We start from the raw sequence: 19,381 nt of genomic DNA, 5'->3' as shown, positions 1-19,381 counted from the left end.
CGGGGGTCTGTGCATGTGTGTTTGTGTATGTAATGAGAGGGGGGCAGCTGATAGCAGACAGACTAAATCTGTGTTTAACAGGTGGTGGTCTGGGTATCGTGTGGCGTTTTTGACCCTACCCATGCACACTGGCAGTATAATTAATTCAGGAAAGATTCTATCTAACTCTATATCTATCTCTTTAGTATATCTATTGTTTCCTCTTGACAGGCACAAGATTATATTAGAAACTAAATGGAAATGCTTTGAGAGAAAATCTGAAATTAAACACTGAAAAACACTCAGACTTGCCATTATAGTTTTCAAAAGTCAGAAATTTTTATATAAACTCAGACCAAATTGTCTGAGGTGTAATGTTTTCATTTTATAGCTCCTATATCCAATAGCTCTTGTATGTAAAATAAATAGGCTACACTAGCATTAAAAAGATTGGGGACAGTAAGATTATTTCTTCTGAAAGAAATTAATACTTTTATTAAACAAGAATGGTTTAAAATTGAACAAAAGTGACATTAAAGACTTTTTAAAGTAAAGCATTTATTGTGTTTTTGGAACAATGTCAAATAAATGCTGTTGTGTTGAGCTTAAAGAATCCTGAAAAAAAAATTATGAATATAAAAAATACATTTTTAAGCAGTACAACTGTTTTCAACATTGATAATACTAATAAATGTTTCTTGAGCAGCAAATCAGCATTTTACATTTACATGTATTCATTTAGCAGATGCTTTTATCCAAAGCGACTTACAATTGTGGAATACATCAAGCGATTCATCTTTTAAAATGATTTCTGGAGGATCACGTGACACTGAAGACTGGAGTAAAGATTCTGACAATTCAGCTTCGTATCACAGGAATACATTACGTTTTAAAATATATTTAAATAGAAAACAGTTATTTTAAATTCTAATAATATTTCACAATATTGCTGCTTTTAATGGATTTTTGATCAAATAAATGCAGCCTTGGAGAGCACAAGAGACTTTTCAAATTTAAAAGAAATTTGTAAGAAATCTTTCTGACCCCACATTTTTTAACAGTAATGGCAGTAATTGTTAGTGCCTGGATAATTCAGAGTGGTATGTATTTATAATTCATTTATTTTTCTTTCAGATTAATTGAGAACGGTCCATTAAATATATCCACTAAAAAACATCTTATGTAATCAATTGGATTCAAGGAAGAATGAATCTGGATCAAGATGAACGAAATGAAATAAGCCTGAACTGAATTATAATCAGATTTATGGCTGATTACTGAAAGAGTGCTGACAGTATAAATTTACAGCCTCACAAAGCAAATTACCCAAAAAAGCCTCAAAATATGAGTCATCACATTACGTTCCCGTGACGTAAGAATTTAGGCGGATGAGTGAAGGAATAGAAACCCATGTTAAGGCAGTTTGTCTTTGGTGATTATTGTGGCCTGGTTCCCTTTGTGTTGTGTACCCAGCATATGTCTCACATGGCTGTAAAGTCATTTAACAACTTCACAGTCACATCTGCTTCACATTGAAAGGACGCAATTCCTCCGGCCCCCCATGGACCACCACATAAAAGCCATCCTACTCTATTGCATCTGTACATGGGCCATATGAAGGCTTTTCTTTGCGCTGACAATCTTAAAACTGCTTTACAAGACACAGACTAAAGATTATCTGCTGGAACCATGAGTCTTGTTTCATTAATGTGTTTTTCTTTATTCTTTTCTTCAGTGAATTGAACCCATAACAGTCAAACTTCAGTAAATCAGTCACCAAAATGTGGACAAAGACACCACAAGGGACTGAAACCTGAGATGCTGGCTGCGAAGTGAGAAATAAAAGCAGCCAAAACTGTGAAATCCAAAATGGATTATAAGAGAAGTGTATTATTACAGATTGGCTAGATTACTGACCTTGAATGCTTGTCCCATCTGTCATGGTTTCTCTTCCTCTGTGCACAGTGATGGAACAGCAGCAGGGTTGAGGGTCCAGGCATTACACTCAAATGTTTGGGCCTCTCTTGATGGGGAAAATTAGTCAAACAGGGCTTCAAAAGCTCTAGCGGTTACTGTACCAGAGACAGATTGACTCCATGGGGCCACTGGTCCGCCCGAGCCCTTGAGGGAAGGGAAGTCAGGGGGTCGTAAAGGCAGGTTCACTGGGAAGCAGATCAGGTATCGGGCTAGTGCGAGGCCCAGGACCTTTATGAGCTCTTGGGTACTCGGGCAGCTCATAATGACACTGAGGCGCCTGAGACCAGCTCTACCTGCAGACAGCTCTACTACAAACCAAAGCATGGGAAGAGACAGAGCTCACAATAAATGTGATGTATCACAAAGTGAGAGCTTGGATAAAAACAAAACATGACTATGAAAAAGGATCCTGCCCCTCTTAATGTGTGTGATATTTCTTATGAGGTGACTGTAACACTAATATGAAGAATGGCCCCATTTTTCGCATAAGCTCATATGTATTTTCTATAATAACAAAGATTGCCTTATTATTACATATAGAATTTCTTTTTTTTTTTTTATAGTTTTTAAATTATTTTATATAAGCAATAACAGATACTTCAAATGTGCTAAAGCAGCTCGAAACCAACAACACAAACATTGGAGAGGTTAGAACTGTGTAAATGAGTCTCTCTTCTGAGAAAAATAATTGTCAAGGAGGTCCACCAAACATCAACTTACCATCTTTATCCGAAACTAAAAAGGCAGCCGTCAGAGAAGGCCACTGACCTTGAGGTAACTGTTCCCACAGTTTGCACGTTATTTTGAGGAAAAACATGTAATTTCCAGTCTTACTGTGTGAAAAAAGAGCAGTAAATACATTTCTGAGGTATTTTAATGTTCCCACTCTTGCAATGGATTTAAGAAAAAAAAAAAAAAAAAAAAAAAAGACTTGGTAATGTGGCATGTCACACACAAACCCAAAACACAAATTCCAAACACAATTAATTTAGCAATGAGCTCCTGTTATTTGGTCTGCTACAACTAGTAAGTACAATTTTTATTTTTGTTTAACAACAGTATTTTTAAAATACACACTACCATTCAAAATTGTGGAGTCAGTAAGTTTCTTATGTTTTTGAAAGAAGCCTCTTATGCTTACCAGTGCTGCATTTGCTTGATGAAAAATACAGTCAAATGATAACATTGTGAAATATTATTACAACTTTAAATAACCGTTTTCAGTTTCAATAAGCTTCAGCATCATTAATCCAGTCTTCAGTGTCACATGATCCTTCAGAATTCAGTCTAATACCGGTATATTGATTTGGCGAATGTTGAAAACATTTATGCTGCTTAATATTTTTGTGGAATTTTTTTTTCAGGATTCTTTGACAATATAAAGTTATAGAAAGTTAAAAACAAACAAACAAACAAAAAAAAAACAATAGAAAGTTAAATATACAGTTAGACAGAACACCATTTATTTAAAATATAAATATTTGTAAAATTTTAAATGTCCTCACTGTCACTTTTGATCATTTTAATGTCTTTAATGAATCAAAAAAAAAAATAAATAAACAAAATAAATAATAATTAAAAAAATATGTAGTAAAAAAAAAAGTGAAAGATTAATAAATGAAATAAAATGGTGTATGCTTATCATGTAAATTTAACAGGTAACCAGTTACTTACACAAAAAAAATGCAATGTTATTATATTACTGGATGCATTACCCCCAAGACTGATGAGTCATTGACTAATTCCTCTGATGTCTGTAATATTATTTTTGCAAAGCACCGGTGAATCAGGGATTACTGCGGAAGCTAGAAAACTACACGTTATCTAACATTGAAAACATCCACTGCCTTGCTAAGTCTGATGAGACTGAAAAATTTAGGGCAAATGAGCTCATCAGCCAGTCCTATCAGTCAGTGCTATTTTTCCCACGTCTCACGCCTCTCCCTTGGTGGGTAAACTGCGATTAGCATCACACACACATACAAAGAGAGTCTCAGCGTTTTCCCAGCACACTCACTCTCTCCTGCTCAGCACTTTGTGAGAGGTCCCCGTGAGATTCTCACACAGCAGTGCTCTCTGTCATCCTACCCCTTCACAGCCACTCTCTCTCTCTCTCCCTTATGTTTGCCTACAGTATCGCTTCCCAATGGCTTCATTCTTCCCCTTGTGCCACATTGGTGGATGGCGTCCCCTGTGACCACACAGATACTTCACATCACAAAGCCCATCCGAAACTCAAAGTAGCTGGCATGAGAGAAAAACAAGAAGAACACAACAAACAAACAAAATCAAGCAGTCTCGACTCTGTTAATTGGTACAGTCCCGGGACACTGTTCTCACTGCTGTTGCAGATCCACCCCCACGTCCTCACAGAAACTACAGCCCCAATTAATATACAGTGGATCTTCTCAGTCTCACAGGGCTATAAGGCAGTCACTCATTAGCAGGTACTCAGGATAATAGGCCTGGGTCAAAGGGGAAGTTATGGGAAGAGAGTGGAATTGGAGGAGGGGTGGAAGTACGACAGGTCTGGGGGTTCAACAGTTATGCAAATGAGCCAGTCCAGACAACAGGACAGTACAGACACCAATTAGCACAATAGGCTAGTCTCAGTTATTCTGGGCTGTTAGATGTCATACTGTTTTATGAGCCAAGCAATAAAACAGACGCCCAAAAACACAGAGACTGTGTTACCCTCTTGGGATCTGCAGTTTTAGAAACTATAGCATGACTTGGCAACATGTGGTTCTTGTTAGGGGGACAAATAGACATGAAAACAAACAGATCAAGAATTCATTTTGGAGCCTGTTGCAGTTAATGAGAGTCTACAGGGGTTTTGTGTTTGAAGTTGTCGTTCACTTACCAGTGCTGAGGCTTTTGACGCGTTGGGCAATTACTTTCGCACTTGTAGGCATGACTCGTGTGGCCTTCATCATCAACCTGAAATGGTGTTTTATGGTGTTTAACTTCCACACGCCCATGCCACACACCAGTTTAGTGCGACGTCTTCCCATCCCAAACCCTGTGCTGGACTTTCACACCAAACTGTAGGATTGACACCATGTTCAACACTCATAATCGAGCTACAGAAGGGTTTAAGTCGAGCTACAGTCTTCATGTGTCTGTTCAAGTATACATGACGCAGTTTGTAACCAAATACATTAGGGATTAAATACACGTCACACATCATTTGTTTTTTAGAGCTAGAAAACAATGACAAAGCCAACTGTAGGCAAAAAAAAAAAAAAATGTATACATGCTGAACAAGGTCAAGCTACAATCGCATGATCTTGGTCTGTTATTCTGATTTGTAAAAAATACTGCAATTGACTGATATGACTAAAGGCTGGAATCCACTTCACAACTTTTGCCCAGATTTGTCTCCGCATTTACTGTCTGGAAGACAATAGTTGCCAAAATTTAGAACCAGTCGACGAATTATGGGCAGACAGATTTCACCGATTTCATCACAGATGATGGGCACAGACTCTGATTTTCTTAGCTTCAGATTATAAATCTGTCCAGTCAGAGATCATCAAACATATTTGATATTTTGAGACATTTTAGGCTCTAAACAAGATATTGTTTACATTTGTCATTATCTTCTAGCAATCTTCTAGTTTATGTGACATCAATGTAGTAAGAATTACTGTTTCAGTCTGACTGAAATCTGACATTTCAAATTACATGTAAACACATTTAATGAGGCTAACTATGTTAAACAACACAAATACACCACAGTTCCCCTGAGCACTATTCATCCAGGTCAAAATTTAAATATCAACAGTAGCTTATCTCTCCATTAATTACCATTGAAAGCACCAGGAGATCCACATAATGAGATCTCTTGATATTCTCCTAGAGGAGCCATCTCAACATTCCCAAATGCCATTTAGCATTCAAATACCCAAAATAGGCAGGAGAAAAGGTAATTCACCTCAACAGCGGTCACCCCACCCAAAACCCATAGCTGCAATATCCCATTGTTTTCAATGAGAACAAAGGAAACTGTTCAGCATTTCAGTACCCGATACCCCAGGCCATTTTAAGCTACTTGCTACATTGCAACTGTACAGAATACCAACCATTTAAGGAATAATCAATATATATATCTCACAGAGATGCAAATGTGGTCACAACAGCATCATTGCATAGACCAGATCGGAAGAGTCATGGGAGAGGAATGAGATCAATGAACCCAATTACATGTGGTTACATCATAACAACTGGCAGCGTTCTCAAAACCCAAAGGTGGGGAAACCCGACAACTTTAAACCCACTCGTATTTGTGGCTGGAATGCGATGGGAGCTTCTAGCAACAGGCCTATTGGCATGCAGCGAGCCATTAGAATGAGAATAGAGGCCTGATGAGAGAGACCTACAGTAGTGCTTTAGAGCTTAATGGGCTCCGGGCAGCACAGAAACATGTCTCAGTTTTCAGTGGTTGGCTCATTGTCCCGCTCAGCAAGGTAGTGGCAGGCCACAAAAGGGAAGGGTATAGGTTGAAGAGAACTCTTTCAAAGAGGCTGAGTGATCCAGAGCCTGATTCACCCACAAACAGCAGCGTCCTTGTCCCAGCTCCACTGTTCCAGCACTATACAAAGAGAGCCAAGCGGCTCCTTTCCCATCGTTACACCTCCCACTTCTTCCTCAAACTGTAATCAGCTACAAAATGTTACTGCTGAAAGGTTGGGGAGATGATTTGCTTCTGCTTGAATATAAATCTCACATATGGTTCCAATGCTGCTCAAAACTGCAGTTCTAATGCAGTAAATTATGTAGATGAATGAGCAGTTAATTAATCTTTTCCTTGTGACTGCATGGTGTTCTGTGTCAGGGGGATATTTAACATCACTCCTCACTACATTACATACATTGAGCATTTGTGGCTGAGGACAAGCCTGGACTAGCCAGGGGTGCAATCTGACCCCCCACTGCTACAGAAAGGCCATTTAATCCATTGCTAAATTTCCCATAATCCATTTGACATGGTGGAAACAAAGCACAAGTTACAGCAACAACAGCTGGCACTGTGACACAGACCCTGGCGTCCAACATCTGCAAAGTACGACAGTCCAACTATCCGCAATTCTCAGAATAACAAAATTAAGTCTCTTCTGAAGAATTGTAGGATCTGGAGAGAATGACGAGCAAATCAAAAGCTTGGATGAGCCCTGAGAAAACAGACAATGTTTATTTGTGAAAGTTGCAAAAAAAATAGAGGCGCAAACCCAAGTCATCCAAGTGCATTTTCCTGTTCACGAATATTTATTCCAAAGCTGAAATGCGCTGTGTGAGAGAAGGACATAGTGTAGAAAAGGGGCAGTGGCAGAAGCCAATAGCTCTGTTTATTCTCCCAGCATGGCTGTGCTAGCATTGATAGGATTACAGGTCACACCAGAAGTGAGAGCCAGGGGACTCCGCGGCCCCTCAGAAGCTGCATTATGTTTCCCTGCTTGGGATGCAACCGTAGAGGATATGCGCTGCAGGATTTATAGCCCAAAAAAGACAAATAAATAAAGACGGTTTTCCCTTCATCTGGCTATAGCACATAGATACTTTTTCCATCAACTGAAATAGATTTTACCCAGATGGGACGAATATAGTTTCATTACCGCTGTGCACTTACACCATAGGAATATCATCCAGGGCCATCACTGTCTGGAATCCCATTTCATCCAAGAGCTTTGGAGAAAGAAAAAACAGAGACCTGGAAAACAAGAAAGAATGAAACAAGACAGTAAGACATTAAAGCTCCAAGGACAGATTCGAACTTGGCAGGACTTGGTGCTTGCATAATTTAATCGAACATTTCACAGATCCCCATTAAATATGTCAAACGACTTTGACTGCTTCTCAAAGAGCTATTTTTTCCCTTTTAGTTGAGGAAAGAGATGACTGTATTGTATTCGATATTTGAAAGTTCTGTTTCGTAGCTGGCCAAAAGGAAGAAATTATCCCCAAAAAAATCAAATAGACCACCGAAAGATGTACTACAAGACACATACTGTAACTCCAGATGATTGTAATACAGTTAAATGCTCCATTATGTGGATCAGAATAATAAACAGGAGACTGTAGGCTGACAGACAACCACTAACCATCCCACTATATCCTTGTATATGCCCATTTTACAAGGATACAGTGGGACGCCACATAGCCGTCATCCTCTCATACAGCTGTTGTGAATTTAACCTCCATCTTCAAAGAATCTGTCCAATGGTTGGAGGGTAAGGAAAAGACAGAGATGAATAAAAATAAATATGGAACGGATGAAGGAAGGATGTGCCTTTATCAACATGATGGCATTCTACCACTCCGAACAGACCGCTCTCATTACCCAGAGTATCTGTGTTTGTAGTTGTGGTGCATCGAGGGTATTAAGATCAAAGCGAGTCAGTTTGCATCTAGGGAACTGTTTAAACTGAACGGTCAGATAAGACAGCTCTGTCCTCAAATACAGCTAACATGCTGAAATTGCTTTGTTTACCCTACGCAAACATTCAAATCCCAAAACAAACAGTTGCGCCAAGCCTTGAGCTTGAGTTTTGGCAGGCGGGAAAAGGGGATGTTCAGACAGGGCACGTCCAGTCTCATTTAGCAAGGATGCCAGCCACACGCATTGAAATGTTGCACCTCGGCCTTTGTACTACACACATTAAAGTGACTCTATAAATAGCATAGCAGTAATCATATCCATTCCTCTGAGATTCTCCATCATCCCGCTCCAGATGCCACGGCGGGACAGCGGGAATGGGGTTGCGTTTATTAGCAGGATCGCTGGGCATTCTTGTGGGGAAGTGGGTTGTGCTTGGATGGGAGATTTCATTTAATTGGAATTCGGCGGTAACATCTTCAGATGGGGAAGGATCCGGGATGTGGTATGGAGGGCAGACGGGGGAGCCTTTTTTTCTTGAGAATGAAAGAGAGGTTGGAAGAAAAGAAACTTTTTTTTTTCCCTTTTTTGTTATCCGTCAGAGGTGGAGGAGGGGGAATGGGGTGACTGGCATGAATCTGGGATATAAGCGGAACTTTTGCATTGTGTGTGGTTTAGTCCTGCTTTTTGTTGCACAGATTGTCTGAGGCGTCTGACAAGGGGCCTGCCAAAGTGTTCCTCCATTCCAGAGTAAAAAAGGGTGCTGATCTTAAAAAAGAACAGAGGCCGGGGGAGGTTGACCCCTCTGCCTGGTTTCTTATACACGTTTTAACACATTTTTTTGTTGGCTGCTTCAAAAGATTAACAAAAGATGCTGTATGTCTGTTAGCAGCAATGAAAATTTTGAAGCTTTGCGCTTTGTCTTGGACCTCTAGAATTTCTGAAGGAGCACAACTTTTTGTTAAGTTCTTAATGATATGTTCCAAATGACCATTTCTTGAGTGTTAATTATCTCTGTTATCAAAAAACCCAAGAACATCTCAGCTGTTCAGCTTGACTTGGAAGTGAGGACTTAAATGTAGTGTCTGACTGCTGCTTGTTTTGAAAGCAAGCTGTTGAGAGGGCTAGAAGTAGGATGTGAAGCATTTAAGTCTGTCACCAGCAGTTGGCGAGCTGTCAGCTGGAAGTCATGGCCAGGGTCGTGCTCCCAGATCTACAGGCTCTTCACCGCACAAGAGGCGCCATTTTAAAGCAAGCATAAGGAACATGCGGTTGTTTGAAGGCCTCACGAGGTCAGCTGCCGTGGATTGACTGGAGCGCACCATCATTATGAGCTTGATTTGAATGTTGACATTGAGAAATGGCTGGTGCTTGATGTGATCCAGGTCGTCTATAGAAGACGTCCTATATCAGTAGTCTTATTTTCAGAGGTAAATCTAAGGCAATAATAATAATAATAATAATTAAAAAAAAATACATTAACAAACTGATTTCTGTTTGTGGAACAATTTTTGCATTGTGACTGTCAGATTCTTGTAAAAAGTTTTCAAATCATGTTTTAAAAATACATATTTCATCTATTTAACAATAATTATTGTCATATTTACTTTTTAATGAGTTTTTAAGTAATAAATAATCAAATTTAAAGTGGTTCAATGTGTAATAAACTCAACTTAAGCTGTAATTGACTAAGACAGCAATGAACTTTGTAGTTCTTAGCCTTTAATCAATTACATCTTCTTCATGCAAAAAAGGCCAGAGAAATGTTCAAATCTACACTTTCTCTCTCTCTCTCTATCACACACACACACACAGATTTTTAGTGGGAAATATGACCCAATTAATGTATTCAGTATAGAACTAGGCTATATGCTTACAGAGACATGTTAAAATGAATTAAATCTGTGCTACATTTTTATTTATTTATTTTTTTACAAATAATAACAAAAAAGCTAATAAAAAATAAAGAAAAAATAAATTAATTAATAAACGAATGTTGTTTCCACTTAAAACTGATACACAAATTTGCACAATTATTTTGAGCCCTGCTCCTGATAATGGAAAACATGCCATTAAGAGTGATTATAGCGCATGCATATATAGTTTGTTTTATAAGCACATGTACTTTGAAAATGTTTACGTCTGTTTGTGCTCTTCACCCTCCCCCCTTTGTCCCTCGCCTGCTGTCCTTTAACGCGTCCTCCCGTTGACAGTCTCTCTGCGGTTCCCACAGCACAATAGCCATCAATGCCCCGCCCACTGGGCGTGACCACTGCTTTGGGCAGTTTATAAAAAACCCTTCGAGTTACAATGAGGAGACTCTCTCAGCGCTACTATGTTGCAGTCGGATGACACGCTTGTTTTTTAGAGTAGGCTATTGGAGGGAAGTTTAGGTTAATGCTGTGTAGATCACAAAGAGAGCGTCCTTCTCTTAGAGTTTAATGAACATGTCAAAAACGTACGGCAGGAAAGCTGTGCTCTCCCTCGCGGGGGCGACCGTCACCTGTCTGGGGCTGCTGTTATTTCTGTCGCAGCATCAGCGGACTCCGATGGACGGGATGCAGAACAAGAGTGAGGTCGGCTTGCGCTCGCTCCAGAGTCTGGGGGAATCAGAGGCTGATGATGGAGCCCAGCCTGAGCAGAATGGAAAGAAAGGATTCTCTGCCTATTTTTCCAAGCTGACCCGCAGCAGGAGGGAAGCGGATAAGCCCACCGAAGCGTCCGGAGCGACGACAGACGCGCCGCCGGCTGAGGACATCAGCGCGGATGACATCTTCATCGCAGTGAAGACCACTAAGAAGTTTCACCGGTCCAGACTGGATCTACTGCTGGACACCTGGATATCCAGAAACAAGCAGCAGGTATGTCCGTTTACGCGTCTACAAACTGTTTGCATGACTTGTTGCACACTTTGGTTAGGCTACATATTTTTTTCCATCCGGAAACTTTGAAACAAAGGGGATGTTTTTTCGTGATTTTAATGATAAATGGTGGGCACTGTCTTTCCGTGACCACCATGCCCTACTTTATGACACATTTAGTTATGAAATTAGTTCATATTCATATTCTTCGGAGTGTTTGAAATCCAGTTACAGTATGCATTACTGCCTTTATTAAAATATAACTTAAATCGTTTTAATTGGAGATGGATCAGTATTGCTTTTCAAGACCAATACAGATTATGTTTGTTTAATTGGCCGATAACAAATAGATACATTTAAATGTGCTTAAATATTTTATTATTCATTAATACAATTTCACACATGCATTGTTTTCAGTCTAAATGGTTGCAAGTTTTTGTCCTCTTACATTAAGTCACTTTACCTGTGAACATTGTTGTTTCCTGTTGAACATAGTGGTATATAGGTGTTCCTCTTTAGAGACCCTTTGAATGATTGCATTTATTAGTATACATGTTAATAAAGAACTGTATTAACAAATAAATAAGTAAACAAATGTGTGAATAACAGTAAAACAATAAATAAATAAAAGTTGGTCAAACCTATCATCAACCAATCTTTAGTATTAATATCTGCAAGCAGGACCACAAAACAAATTCAAATATTGTACATTGTTATTAAGGGACCAAAAATCCATTTATATCTGCCTGGCATATTAAAAAAACATTATTAAACTCAGATTCATAGTGCTGTCTGTAGCAAATGCTGTGTTGCTCACAGTGTGATGGGTGGCTGTAAGTTCCCCCCTTTCTCCCCTCCTGCTCCATTGTTTGGGGTGTCCCCGTGAATACGCCAGGGCTAAGGATGCATCACAGCAGCAGCTTCAGAGCTGTCCCCTTCTCAGCACTAACAAAGCGTCTTTCTGAAGGGGGAAAGAAAAGCTTTGCCAGCCCCTTGTCTCCCACTCTCCATGGGAACAGGGGATCTGGAGCAGAGGCTGGGTCAAACTACCCAAGCGGTGGGAAAAGAGAGTCTTCGTTATGGAGATGCTGGGGGGCACAAAGGGACAGCATCTATAGGCAAGGGAAGGCTTTTCAGCAGCATGCCGAGTGGCTCACAGTATGAAAATACAGCTCTGAGAAACAGGCCTCTTTTGCAGCCAGCACAAAAGCACTCTCGGCATTTCGACAGCAGCGAGCGCAGAGCAGTCAAAGTGATTTTATCCACCACCTAGAGTAGTTGCTCATACATTTTGCAAAAGTCAGTTTAATTTGCCTCGGGGCTCTGTCACAATCAGTTTCCCTCACAACTTAGACAAGAGGGGTTTTATTATTGTCATTTGAATATGACACAGCCATAGCAACACTTTTAGATGCCTGCAGCGTCTCAGTACAAAGAACATTATGTTTGTGATGTTTCTGTGAATATCAAAGCGTGTGGAAAGTGGAAATTTACATCAGACCACTTTAGCCTCTGTACTCGTTCAGTCAGCTCGGATTTCTCTTTCACTATCCAGCTAAACTGATATGACCACTACAGGCTATAGGCGAGACTGAAAGCTAAGGCTAAGTTTGCTCAGTACAGGAGTTGATGGAAGTTAACCCACAGCAGAGAGAGTTAACAGCAGGGATTAATAGCAGCAGCTGGTGGGGAGCAGCGCAGACATAAAAGACCAGTGCAGCCCAGAATATAAGGGGGAGTTCCTGGAGAATGAGTGCCAGGTGGCTGGGTCTCAAAGAACAAAAGATGGCTCTAATGCCAACTATATGAATCCTCACATTCTCAACATGTGCACACGGAGAGCCGCTCTCAAATTATTTCTACATTCATCCGTGCAACACCTGAGTACGTTAAATCCCAGTTATTGTCATCTGAACGGCCGGGGATTATCCCAAGGACTCCGGTGTACCGTTTGGCCGCTTGCCACAATGGCTGGCACCAGACAAGTGTTTCAGCGGGCCAGACATTGTTAGACCCACAGCATGGGAACTTTGTCACATATGTCAAGTGAGATGAAGCATGACCGACACTGTGAACGTGTTCATAGGGGCTCGAAACTTGTGTAGGAAGGAGCTTTCCAACCCGCTTACCTACTTCAGGTGCTGCCTTGACGGGTGATGAACAGCTCGCTGTCTTGGGCTGTTTACATGTAAACACTGAGAATAGATCCAATCTGTGCCTGCTGTTGACACTCATGGCAGCCTGTGGCTCATCTTGGTGGGAAACTGTCTTGTCTTTGTTTAGAGTTAGTCACGGTCAGCTAGAAGCTCCCCTAGCTTAGTTAATACACTGGAATTATCAGAATTTTTCTAAGAGAATGAAATCCTAGAGCTCTGTTGCTTTCTGAGCACTTGTTTCTAATTATTAAAAGCATGCTTTGTAATTGTCTTGACTTGATGAGTCAAGACTCTTGAATAGTGTTATTCTTTTCAGCCAGATCTGCTCCATTTTGAATTGTTCACGCTGCAGCTTCTGGCTTCCGCTGTTTCTCTAAATTTCCCCCCTGGAACAATGCAGCTTCCCCAGCGAGAGAAATTCACAACAATGAGAGAACAGCCTGTGCCGCGGCTGCAGTATCCGGTGTCCAGTTACACAGAATGCCATTCAGATCAAATGCACACTTGCTCGACGCAAATTAAGTGCCATGACCAACCTCATTATCTCTATCTGAAATACTTAACTGCATAACTACTCACTGTTTGTGGCAGTAGCTTCTTTGGGTTGAAGACAGGACACTGAAAGCAGTGCAGATCTGTTGTGGCACGAGTCTGTGCAAGTTTCTGGTCTCTGATTGGCACAGGTAGAGGGAGCAGGGCTGTTTGGTGTTTAATAGAGGGAGTAACATCTCTCTACTTCCTTCCCGGGTAGAAGGAGACAGACAGCCAGGCTCCACGCTCAGCCTGCCCTATGCCAGACCTTCCTTTGGCAGGGTGGGAAGCCCTACCAATCTCTGCCCGCTCAAACAACCAAACCCTCATCCTTTCTTGTGTGCCGAGAACGCTGGGAAAACTGCATTTTGAAGAAAAGACTTGACATTTATGAAAGAAACCACAAAAGGGTCATTTTGGCTCACAATATCTTCAATAAAAGGGAAACTGAGAAACAAAGCCATGTGCCACGAGAGGCCTCTCTTTAGTTAACCACTGCAGCTGTATGCAAATCCAGGCAAACATATTTGGGATTTACCCAGTGACAGCTTTACCCACTCCTCATTGTCTCTGTGCATAGGGACAGTGGGAGCAGGGATGGGGGTGAGTGGCCACACACACACATTGTAATGCACTAATCAGCTCTGAGGTTTCTCTCTCTGTCAGTGCCCAGTCTGCCTTGGCAGCTGCAAGAGTGATTAGTCTGTCCTTTCAGCAGAACTCTGCGCAAACAGCGCCAGCCTCTGATCCTTTACCCGGTCCAACCGCCAGCCCTCCCTGAACAAACATCGGCCTTGGGCCTTGGCCCCAGAGTGCTGCGCTAAACATCTGCTCAGAGTTTGTTCTGCAAACCAATCAAACATTATCTGGCAATGTTTGAACATTCGAAAAAATGCGACTGTGAAAAGGGGGAATGAGTCCACGTGTGTGCGTGCTGGCATTTGAAAGGCAACAAAAAACGAATTCACTGTTGAGATAAGGATCACAAAACAGCTGAAGCTCATAAGAGAAGAGTTTTGTAGCGTAGGTGTACATGTTCAAGGCCAGTTGGGCGTGGGCAGGTTGACCTGTTCAGACACGTGGCTGTGATAAGGCGGCGGGTGGCAGGTGCTCTCTCACCTGAGGTGGAAAGCAAACAGGTTAACGGCAGTGCATGGCCAGGGGCACGCCGCCTTTTCATCAGTCTGTCTGAGGCGTGTGGCGGCGTCTTCTCAATGGCTCCTTTGAGCCGGGGCTGCCGCCTTGCACCTGCTCTATCTTATCTTCCACAATAAGCTCCTAATCCCACCCCTTCTATTTTAATGTTAACAAAACCCTGAGGGGTCAGACGTCAGTGAATGCACACTGGTGTGAATGTATATTCATCAATTGGAGTATGTCTGGGAGAATGGGACCTGGTGCTTCTTTCTTTTCTTTCAGATGACTTGGCCATTCCTTTTTGGGACATGTCTGAAGTGGATAGAGGGATGAGGAACGGAAAGACTTGGGAGGTGGTCAGGGGCAATGGAATGGGGGTGGAGTGTTGGGGCGGTGGGGGTAAGTGGGGTGGTCTGCTCCCTGCTTTGTTCTGGGCCTGGGATGCTTTGGGGTGCGGAGCAGTTGCCATGGAGAGATTGACAACAAGAACAAGGGGCCTTTATTTTGGAGGGTAGAGTTTGGCTTGTTTAACTTGCCGAGTTTTCCATGGCGTAAAACCCAGACAATGGCTCCTAATCAGTCCGCTTGGAATAAATAACTCTCCAAGACACATGATTCCAGTTTGGAACACGCCAATTCCTGTTTCGTCTTTGCTCTAGTGCAGTGATTCATTGATGAACTTGTGTGACTCCATTGATAGAGCTAACTGGGCTTTGTCTTGTTTTCGCAGACATACATCTTCACAGATGGCGAAGATGAAGAACTGAAGAAGAAAATCGGTGAGTGCAGTTTCCTCAAGCGGAAGTCACAAGACATTCCCACTTTGATATGCACATAGTTTGGACTCAGCCTTTTAATCCTCTTAAAAACTTGTGGTTAGCTAAAGGGGGCTGGACTCTTGGGGGAAGATGGTATGAGGGCACGTGCAGAGTCACCTGACCTCTTAGATAATGGGCATTTCTCAAGTGATAGACATGAGTGGAGTATTACGTGAGCATTGACAAAGTATCTGTCCTCTTGTCCACACAGGAAGCCATGCTATCAACACCAACTGCTCTGCTGCCCACAGCCGCCAGGCTCTGTCCTGCAAGATGGCTGTTGAGTATGACAAGTTCATAGAGTCTGGAAAAAAGTAAGCATTGCATGATTACAGTCACGTTGTAAATACTTGTTTTAGTGTCAAACCAAACCATATTGGATGTTCTAATGATATCTCTGTCTGGTTTAGGTGGTTCTGTCATGTGGATGATGACAACTATGTGAACGTGAAGACACTGGTGAAGTTGCTGTCGAACTACCCTCACACTCAGGACATGTACATTGGGAAACCCAGCTTGGACAGGCCGATTGAGGCCACGGAAAGACTTGGGGACAACAAGATGGTAGGTGGTCCAAAATATCCTTATATATATATATATATATATATATATATATATATATATATATATATATATATATATATATATATATATATATATATATATATATATATATATATATATATATATATATATATATATATATATATATATATATATATATATATATATATATACACACATACATACATACACTGGCTGTAAATATTAAAAGGAGAGTTAGGAATAGAAACTGATGCTTTTGTTTCTCCGTTGCAGAGACCTGTCAATTTCTGGTTTGCTACGGGAGGTGCAGGCTTCTGTATCAGCCGTGGGCTAGCTTTGAAGATGAGCCCCTGGGCAAGGTACAAAAACCTCTCAACTATCCTAATGCAGCATCTAAGAGCATATTTAATGTTTTATTTTGACTTACTGTACTATTTTTATGACAGTGGTGGCCATTTCATGAACACTGCCGAGAAGATCCGTCTTCCTGATGACTGCACCATCGGCTACATCATCGAGTCAGTTCTTGGGGTCCCTTTGACCCGAAGCAGCTTGTTCCACTCACACTTGGAGAACCTGCAACAGGTGTCCAAATCAGAAGTACACAAACAGGTGAGGAACTTGATAAAGGCACTTTTTAGTTCTGTAAAATGCAGTATAGTTGTATTAATGCAATGTTTCATATCATTTCATTTAGATTACATTGAGTTATGGAATGTTTGAAAACAAGAGGAATATCATCAACATGAAAGGGGCGTTCTCGGTTGAGGAGGACCCATCCAGGTAAGACAAGTTTTTAACACTCTAGATCACATTTGGATTTTGCTCTTATCTACATTTGCATGCATGTACAAAACTAACCTCTATTTTTTTATCCTCTCTCAGGTTTAAGTCAGTGCACTGTCTGCTGTACCCAGACACTCCGTGGTGCCCTCCTCAGGTTGCCTATTAAGGTGACCGGCTCCTCTGTTGTATCCTCGTCCCTCACTGCCTCGGTATCTGAAAGGCATGAGGGACCAGTGTGGTATTGGGCCGTGTGGCCGCTGCGTTTACTCTGCAGTGGCGCATGGCCTTCCGTGGTTATACTGGGCTGCTGTGCGGCCCGCCTTTAAACAGTTCCTTCCTGCCTGGTGCCTGAGCTTCCTGTCCAACTCAGACATTACGAAGGGCCTGGCTTTCTGAAGGACGCTTTCAGCGCCAAGCTTTGCAGGCAATCAACTGTGCTTTATGTGATTACTGTTGCTTGTGTCCCATTTGCAATTCTCATAGAATGTAACTTTCTAGTATACCCAAGCCTTTTGCCAGCTTTATATGCTTAGTTTTAAATTCTAATTAGCAAATTAGAGCATACTTTATATTTTATTCTCTCCAAATGCCGTTCAGGATGTTCTTTCCCTCAGGTTTGATTTAATGATTGAGTTCTTTAAAATATTCGGAGGAAATCAGTAACATGGGTGCTTTATTATCTAGTTCTAAAGGACTCCGGAAAAAAAAAAATGAGATGAAGGTCCACTTTTTTGCGAATTGATTTCTTTGATGTCAGTGTTATTCTAATTATTATTGCTATTAGTTTATGACATTTTGTTCTGGCAATAGGCAAATTTTCCAAATATGCTGTCAGGTTATTTTAATCTGTGGTGTATGAGGACTGAGCACTTTTCTCCCTAAATCCTCTGGGCATTTTATGGTGATTGAACTGTTATATCTTAAAGCGGTGTGAAAATGTATCAAGTGCCCAAATTTTTTAATCTTTATATTATTTAATGCCAATGCATTCACACAATCTTGGCAGATAGATATGAGATTTTTGGCATGATTTATTATTATAATTTTTTTTTAGCTTTGCTCAAAGATGTACTGAAGTGGGAGTTGCACAGCTTGGTTTAAAATACCTGTTGGTTGCTCAAGTAAAGTATCTCCTAGCAATCGCTTAATGCCGTTTACGCTTTTGAATTGGCACCAAGGCCACTGTCAACAATGTACATTGTTAAAACAGATGGCAGCTAAAGTTTAAGATGTGTTAATACCACAGATCTGAGTTCTCTGATCCTTTTTGCACAGACTGGTCTGGCTTAGAGCCACAGTTTTCCCCATTCCTTCACGGCTGCCAGTTGGACATCACTATGCCAACTATACAAAACATGTTAAGTGAGAGCTTTGCATGAGCAACAACAGTGATCCTAACAGAGTTGCAGTTTCTCTATGGGAATGACCCATATTGGGTGAGCCTGTATATTTTATTTTAAAGCAGTATTTATGTACTGTGCCATTTGTATTTGTACATAATTGTTTAGATATATGCATTTTGGTCACCTATGGATCAGACCTAGTTCTGATGATTCCTCTAAAATGTTTTTTATTGCTCTGAATTTTGCTAATGGCTGTAATTTATATTCCAGTATCTGGATTCTTTGTTCAAATGTTGTGCTCTCAGGGATCACAATCCTGATATTGTTACCATGCGCCGCCTTGGTAATTCACCATTCAGCTTTTGAATAAAGCAGCATATTCGCTAAGAAACTTTACTGCACTGTTGTTTGTTTTCTTTCAGATGACACACTACATACATATTTCAGATTTCAGGGGGTAGTTCACCTACAATTAAGACCTACAACACATACAAAACTTAAATTTTAGCCTGTTTCTAACACAAATTTATCTAATGAATAATATAGACCACAAGCCACAATGAATGTATGGCGATCGGGCACTGATGTTTGAAAACATTTCCTTCCATTCCATAATTTTCATTTTTTGTTGAACTATCCCTTTCAACAACATCTAAGGCAAACAATGAAAAGGACACACTCACTATTATAGTGCAACACAGGCGACTTGCATCAATCATTTGGAGTAAAATCAGTGCCAGACCGCAGAGGTTCAGAGGCCAGTGTCTCTTACTCTGTCAAAACTGTTGTGAACAGTTACTGAAGCATGCAAGCAAAACAAACTCGCTCTCTCGTGGGGTTCGAGTGCTGGCACTGACCCGTTCTGTGTTGC

General features: G+C 41.0%; 1 protein-coding gene across 1 annotated transcript; it reads left to right on the top strand.

Moving 5' to 3' along the window:
* Positions 1–10,658: 10,658 nt before the first annotated feature.
* On the top strand, positions 10,659–18,906 carry lfng (LFNG O-fucosylpeptide 3-beta-N-acetylglucosaminyltransferase). Its single transcript, XM_058771812.1, has 8 exons — positions 10,659–11,193; positions 15,748–15,796; positions 16,047–16,149; positions 16,246–16,399; positions 16,655–16,740; positions 16,828–16,993; positions 17,079–17,164; positions 17,267–18,906. Exons 1-8 carry the CDS (start codon positions 10,774–10,776, stop codon positions 17,331–17,333), a joined length of 1,131 nt encoding a protein of 376 aa, XP_058627795.1. The 5' UTR covers positions 10,659–10,773; the 3' UTR covers positions 17,334–18,906.
* The last annotated feature ends 475 nt before the right edge of the window (positions 18,907–19,381 follow it).

This window comes from Onychostoma macrolepis, chromosome 03 (assembly GCF_012432095.1).
Source record: "Onychostoma macrolepis isolate SWU-2019 chromosome 03, ASM1243209v1, whole genome shotgun sequence".
Classification (NCBI taxonomy): domain Eukaryota; kingdom Metazoa; phylum Chordata; class Actinopteri; order Cypriniformes; family Cyprinidae; genus Onychostoma; species Onychostoma macrolepis.
This window is presented reverse-complemented; position numbering and strand designations above follow the sequence as displayed.